The sequence below is a fragment of the Mastomys coucha genome, unplaced genomic scaffold (assembly GCF_008632895.1).
Source record: "Mastomys coucha isolate ucsf_1 unplaced genomic scaffold, UCSF_Mcou_1 pScaffold9, whole genome shotgun sequence".
Classification (NCBI taxonomy): Eukaryota; Metazoa; Chordata; class Mammalia; order Rodentia; family Muridae; genus Mastomys; species Mastomys coucha.
In genome coordinates this window covers 89754082-89761698 of record NW_022196915.1, presented here as the reverse complement: position 1 = coordinate 89761698, position 7617 = coordinate 89754082, and the positions used below count along the sequence as shown (strand labels likewise).

Sequence of the window (7617 nt, the reverse complement as noted above, 5' to 3'; positions counted from 1 at the left end):
TGCGCCGTGGCTCCAGCTCCTTAGTGCTCTTAAGCACTGAGCCGTGGCTCCAGCTCCTTAGTGCTCTTGCTGAGAAGCTTGGTATCTATACTCACCAGTCCTGCAGCCTGGCTGGCTGTGCTCTTTTTTGTGACATACTCTGTGTTGGTATTGTGGTAATGCCAGCGTCTTAGGATGAGTTTGATGCCCCTTCACTTTCTAAATGTGTAGTGGTGTAATGGGAGTAGTATTGCTGTTTTACAGTTTGAGGAATATTGCTGTTAGCTTTCTCAAAGGTTTGACAGAACCTGACAGTGAGTCTGTTATTTCTGATATTTTACTTTGTGACGCTTTTAATTACTGCTCCAGTCTCAGTTGATACAGATTTGTTTAAGTTGTTGGTATCATCTCTGATTTAATCTTAGTAGGTTTTGTGTCTACATTTCTTACAGATTATGCAGGCTTGGGGTATTTACATCTCAAAATATTCTGCAACAAGCCTCTGGATTTCATTGGGATCTGTTATAAGTTTTCCCTTCATTTCTGATTTCATTAAAGTGGGTTTTTCTCTGATTTGGTTAAGCGTTTGTCAATCTCATTTACCTTCTCAAAGAACCACCTTTTTGTTTAATTTCATTTATTGTTCCTTAGTCTCCATTTCATTCATTTTTTCCCTAGTCTTTATTATTTCTTCTTATTTTTAGGACTCAATGTACATCATTATGTTATTTATTTAAGATCTCTTCTCCAGTGTGAGCACCCATAGCTTTAAACTGGTCTTAGGAAGTTATATCACTTGGTTATATAACAAAAGTTCTGGGAAGTTGTTTTTTTAATTTTCATTTGCTTCTATAAAAATTTTAAATGTTCATGTTGATTCCTTAGTGACCTACTGGTCATCAGGAATGTATAGTTCAACCTCCAAGTATTTGTATAGTTTCTTTTGCTTCTGTTGTCTTTGATGTCTAGTTTTAGTTCACTGTTGCCTGATGAGATTCAAGAGATTGTTTCTGTTGTTTCACATTTAAATTTTTCTCTGTGACCTAGCATGTCATCTATTTTAGCGATGGCTACGTGAACTGAGGAGACTGTACTGTTTCTGTTAGATGGGATAGTCTTAGGTAGGTTTTCAACTTGATTGATGATGTAATAACTCTGAAGTATCTGTTCAATACAATCTGTGCATATATATTTAAAATTGTTACATCTTCTTCATCAGTTATTCCCTTTTGTTGTGTAGCAGTTTCTTCCAACTGAGAATAATCCTGGAGTTGATAGCTCCAAGCGTGGGTCCACCTGTATGCCTTTCATTACTGTAGATTCAGAAATCTTTGATGCTCCAGCCAAAAACTCAAGCATCTGCATCCTTCCAGCTCCCTACGCCCAGTGCATTTGGGAAACACCCTTCAGATTGAACATTGCCTCCCCAGAGAAGGATATATAACTTGGGGAGTTTGGGGAAAGTAGGAGGACCTGCCCAGCTGATGGGCTGTGAAGCCAAGCGGACCTGCCAGCCAAGCTTAGCTTTCTTTACCGTAGTTGGCATTCCCTTTCCTTTGGGGCTTCCCATGTGTGAAGCTGCATTTTCCACGCATTGCCCATCTTTTTCTTAGCCTCCTGTGCCATTATATCACCAGTTTGTACATTTCCAAAGCTCCTTTTTTGCATTGGAATAGTCTATTCTTGCACTGGTTTTTCTTCTCAAGGTCTTATTTGGAGGGTCACAAAGCTAGCAGTATACTGTCCTCTGCAAAGCACACCTGATAAGCAGCCTATCCAGGGGAAGGGACTAGCTAGCTTCTAACACTCCAACACAGAGACAGTGACAGCAGGTTTCAACAGTGCAAAGGATTCTGCTTGGGGCTTTGCTGATGCCCCAAGCAGCCAGAGGAGTTGTTCTATGTCATTTCGGTACACTGAAGAGAAGGCTGAAACTCTTTCCTTACTGTTTGACCATAGGTCTTTTGCTTGAGAAGAGGGCTTTGACAGCATTAGCTCACTTTTTAATTTACTGTATCAAAATTTACTTCTATTAATCTTACCATCTTTCAAAGCTATGTACCAGGTGCTATAATTAGGGGCAAAGACAAAGTCTAATAGGGAAAGTGGAAATGACCACTTTTCTAAGCAAGACACAAAGCAGAGAAGTGAGCATTAAAAGAAAAAAGTGTGCAGTTAGCAAAGATGTAGCCTTGCCTGCACTGTGAATATGTTATAAGCAGTAACTATTTATTTTAGTTCATTCTTTTGTGAGAAACAGAGAACATCAAAAGAGGAGTTCATGGTCAAGGAACCTGCTCCTTAGCTAGGAGGCAAAGAGTAGAAGCGGAAAGGTTGGTCCCAGTAACCATCAAGGGTACACACCACGAGTGACTTGTTAGGGTTCTGCTATTTGCCCAAAGTCACAGGCTGGGGATAAAGCCTTCTGCATGTGGACCTTTGGGGGATGTACAGGATCCAAACTGTAGCATTTCATCCCTGGCCTCAACAGTATCAGCAGCATCTGCCTTGGGCACTTCCTCCTACTGAGAAACATTGTTTTTACTTCTCTGACAGCTGCCCTGTCCCCCTTCCTGATATGCCACAGGCCCTATCTTAGCATTCTGTTCTAGGTGCTCCTCTTGTGCTTGCTCAGAGCCCTTTTCCTTTGCCTGTCCTGGGAATCTGTTCCAGTCCTGTGGTTTTAGATGCTGTGGTCTTTTATGTCATTGACACTCAAATCCTCCTAATGCCAGGCTTACCCTCTTCAGTGATGTAAGAAACATCACACGACCAAACATGAGTTGTACTTTCACCACATATAAAACCTGTTTCTTCTGGTTTCTTCTGTCATCTACACTTTAGTAAATAATATGCCAACCAGTATGTATTTGATTGAAACCATCCTCTAGATTGGAGATCTCTTTAACCTTTAGTGCATAACCAAATGCCTAGAAAATTCTTACTGCTTTGAATTATTTCAATGGTTGCATTTACACAGTTTCTTACAACATGAAGCATCTTGATGCCCCTTATATAATGTGTATGCTTTTATGTCTTCAGTATTGACTTCCAGAGACTCGTGGCAGGCATGACTCTGGAGAAGTAATTGAGAAGTACATCCTGATCTGTAGGCAGAGAGACAGAGACAGATTGGGCCTGGCTTGGGCTTTTGTGATCTCAAAGTCCAATGACATATGTCTTCCAACAAAGCCATGCCTCTAAATCCTTTCAAACAGTTCCACTCCCTGCTGACTGAGTATTAAAATACATGAGCTTGTGGGAGCCATTTTTCTTTACAGCTCCACAAAGAAACCAGGACTATCCCAGAAAATACTGCAGAAGGGACTATAGGATAAATATGGAACTGTCCTCCTGGAATTCTGGTGCTCTTGAGAAACTTCATGAATAGAAGATAAAAGTAGAACATCCATGAACATAGCAGACCTGAATTTTCAGTCGTGTGAAGAGAAGAGGAAAAAGGAGGGGGGAAGAGAAAGAAAAGTTATATGGTAAGGTAGGAAACAGGCAGCTAGGGAGAGGCCAAACTACTAAGTTCTTACCAAAACTTGACTCGCTACCTGCTTCTCCCAACACATATCACCTCCATTAAAAGTCCTAATACTCCATTTCATTATATTGGGAATTAAGTAATGACAAACCACACTAAAATCAGAGCCGTTCCTGAGTAGTGCTTATTAGGTGGCTGTGGATGCTTTATGATGTAGGGGAATGCACTGAGGAATTCAAGCATCAGACTGGATCAATGATGATCCTGCCATCCTAAATCCTAATAGAAATATTCTGAAAAAATTTGTCCCAGACTCAGTGAATAGAAAGCATTTCGTTTTTAGATTATGAATGTTAAATACATAATAAGCACATCAGGTCAAAGATGGATTCTCCATGAGCAGCTCTGTCCACTAGCATCTTTGACATATGAGAAGTAGTGTAGTCAAGAGAAGCACCATTTTCAGTCCTAAGCATTCTCTCTTCACCCCACACAGTAATACTTGAGAGGAGCAGTTTATTCTAAACAAAATCATATTGGGAATCTAGTTATTACTGTTGTTGTGTACTAAAAGTAGTTTCTTTTTTTCAAAGGTCCGTCAGCCTGTCGTATGCACCAACAACCATGTGTTCTGTTCCGTTTGTATCGACTTGTGGTTGAAGAATAACAGTCAGTGTCCAGCCTGCAGAGTCCCTATCACTCCTGAAAACCCTTGCAAAGAGATTATTGGTATGGGACTGTTTTATATGTGCATAAGAATAGATTTAAGATAGCTTATAAATATTGGGGAGAAGACTGATATAAATTCTCATTTTTACGGATCAATAGATTGGATTTATTAGTGATTATATCTAGTGTATCTAGTGCAGTAGCCTGTGAAGGATCCTGAAATAGCACTCAGGTCACATGCAGCTTTCCCTAGAGACTGCATGAGAACAGAAATATTAATGGTTTCAAGTCACAGGACCTGAGGAGGGGAGAGGGAATGTAGAGGGTCAGTGGGTGTAGGAAAGAAGGTGAGGTTTTGAGTGTGGGAGTGGTATGCCCCAAAGTATACTCTGGGAATGCTGCATGGGTGGTGGGCTGGACTATAGAGGAGAGACAAGGTTTAGATAGATTAGAGACTCTGATCTAGTTAAGGATTAGGTTTAAAAAAAGAAAATTAGTGCCATATTAGGAGAGATGAGAGGACTTTGAAACAGGAACTAGAAATAGCACATTCAGAGAGACTCTGGGTATTTTATTTTTACTTCAAGGGCTGGACTTTTGGTTTTCTTTAGTAAATATTAAAAGTGAGTCTAACTAGCCATAGGTAGACAACATTTTTCAGTAAACTTTATTTTTGGTTCTGAGCCTGGCCTTTAATGGCTGAGCCTTCTCTCTAGCCCATCTTACAGAAAATTTAAGAAGTAGTTGTAGTTATCTAAAATTATGGGAAATTGTCTGAATTACTGTTTGTGATGAACATGGAAAGAAAGATACATGACCAGGAACAAAGGACTGAGTGAGACTTGGGACTTCTCTGCTGTGTTGCTGCCAATGGGGTTAAACTCTCTACATACAGACCTACTTACAGAGTCAGGTTTTTGTGTAAAATTGATAATTAAAGTAATTCAGTGTCTTTCATCATATCTTTTCTGGCTTTATTCACTCATATCTATATAATATTAGTAGACTCTCTGAAGTAACCATCTCTGATGTACTCCATCATCCTTACACTTGGAAAGACCACCCCGAAAAAGAATATTTTACTTTTTTTTTTTTGCTAAAATCCTGCTAACTACAAAGGCAATAACCCCAGGATTAGTTCAGAGCTCTCTGAAATAATTCATGTTGGACGTATTTCTCACAAGTTGGCATACACAGCTAATGCTGAGAATCAGTCCATTGTAACTGGTCATCAGAATCAGTAAGAGTGTGTCACCAGTGCCCAGACTTGTTTCAGTCTCCTAGTGTATATATACATACATATAGGCATAGATAGATAGATAGATAGACAGATAGATAGATAGATAGGCAGGCACGCACACATACATATTCAACAGTCTTGTGTGTTCTGTTTATATATAAATATAGTGATTGGCTTCATTTTTAACAATTGTTTTTAGATTTGCTATCTTTAAAAACTGCTACCTTAGTCCTATGTAGTCTTTCTTCCATTGACTTGCAATGCTAGGATGTGTAGGTAAGGCAACACAAGATGATACTGCTGAAGGTATTTCTTATGCTGTTAGTTATGTTGCCTCCTTAGGGCTAAGGAAGAGAAAGGCCCAAATGATCCCAAAGTCTCCGCCCTTTGTTCCTGGTCATGTATCTTTCTTTCCCTTTCTGTCACAAACAGTATTTAAGACAATCTCCCCTAATTTTAGATGGCTACAACTACTTCTTAAGTTTTCTGGAAGATATTGCCCACCTATGGCTGCTTACAGACTCCCCATTAATGTTTACTAAAGAAAAACAACAGTGTAGCTCCTGAAGTAAAAAGAAAACACCCAGAGTGTCTCTGAACGTGCTATTTCTAGCTCCTGTTTCAAACTCTCTCCTAATTTAGCACAAATTTTCTTTTTTAAACCTTAATTAGCTCCACTTTATCCTTAACTGGACCAGTCTCCAATCTGACTATCTAAATTTTATTTCCGGGGTTATCTAGGAAGGTATATAACACAATATGAAAAAAGAAAAAGGCTCATTTTTATTGTGCCCAAACAAAGCAACAATCAGAATTTTCCCTATAGGAGGGACAAGTGAAAGTGAGCCTATGCTGAGTCATACAGTCAGGAAGCACCTTCGGAAAACCCGGCTGGAGCTACTCCATAAAGAGTATGAGGTAAATATGCCACCCTTGAAAGTGATGTCATCAATGAGCTTAAGGTAAAACTGCTTTAAGTGTCCGTACGTACATCTTAGAGCCAAATCCTAGGAAACTCTGCGTTTTCTCCCCTCAGGTCTTTTCATGGGAGGGTTGAGGTGGCATCAGGGATTGTTTGGTTTTGAGGGCCTTGTGATACTTCTGCCTCTGCTTCCCACCTGAGCAGATTACATACATTAACACCATGCCCGGTCTGAAATCTTTAGTGCCAGTCTATACATACTTGATAAATTCTCCCTTTTCTCTTTTAAATAGAGAGGTGGTTTTAATTAAGTAAAGAACAGGAGACTAGGATTTCAGAGAAAAGGAAGAAATGGAAATTTTTTTCTTTATTCTTTTCCTTCTTTAAAATTACTTTTTAATTTGTGATTTTTATTTTATGTGTGTGTTTTGTTGCATGTGTGCCTATGCAGCATTTGAGTAGGGTACCTGAGGCCTGGAGAGGGTGTTAGATCCTTTGGAACTGGAGTTACGGCTTCTTGTGAGCTACTTCAGTTGCCTCGGACAATTTTTTTTTAATATATGGAGCATAAGTGGTGGAATACATGTTCTTTCCTACACGTGTTTTCTACATTTGTGAATGCATAAATGCATGTTGGTGTATTCATCACTATATCAATTTATGCTGGGCATGGTGGCACACCTGTTAATTCCAGTGCTTGGGAGGAAGAGGCAGGCAGATCTCCGAACTGTAGGTCTGCCTGGTCTATAGACTGATTGGAGGACAGGCAGGACTTCCAAGAACTCTGGTTTCTAGTTTTATTTCCCCCTTTAATGTTGTCACAATGGCAGCTGCATTTCAGCAGGAGGTAGGGAGGGGCATGCAGACAAGCCCTGGCATTTGGAGATTCTTGGATTTGGTTTTCTGATAGAATGTGTAATTCTCAGATTAAGATGGTATCTCCATAATAGGTGAACAAATGGTGTTACACAGAAGAATCTATCCCAAATGTTCGCAATCACATTCAAGAAGAGCAGTTCCAGAGTAGAAAAGCAGATATTTGGAATAGCTGACTAATGGTAGAGGACCCACTGTTGGGATTAACCTAGGATGAAAAGTGCAAGGGTTTTATTTCTACTTCAGATATAGAAGCAAAAATAAAAATATCAAACAAAATTCTGATTGACTATTTTGACCAATACTTTTTAGTTTCTCTCTATAAAGCAATTAACATGCTTCAAATGTTCCTTCTGAATTGGAATCTCCTTTTTTATTGAAATTCATGTTTTTTTTCTTAGTTTCTTGATGATACCTTAAACAAAATCAAAGGGTTGTGCC

The 7617-nt window shown here is 39.4% G+C and overlaps 1 protein-coding gene across 2 annotated transcripts in view; it reads left to right on the top strand.

The window, feature by feature from the left end:
* Obi1 (ORC ubiquitin ligase 1) overlaps nucleotides 1-7617 on the top strand; it is a 44046-nt gene that overhangs the window by 8293 nt on the left and 28136 nt on the right. Inside the window, exons 1-3 of one of the 2 annotated variants that reach the window (XM_031361229.1) lie at nucleotides 55-3470; nucleotides 4063-4198; nucleotides 6205-6296. In XM_031361229.1, the coding sequence (XP_031217089.1) occupies nucleotides 3468-3470; nucleotides 4063-4198; nucleotides 6205-6296 (231 nt within the window). In that variant the 5' untranslated portion in view covers nucleotides 55-3467. Of the gene's footprint in view, nucleotides 1-54; nucleotides 3471-4062; nucleotides 4199-6204; nucleotides 6297-7617 lie in introns of those variants that run through there. The other variant, XM_031361228.1, reaches the window with a different exon arrangement.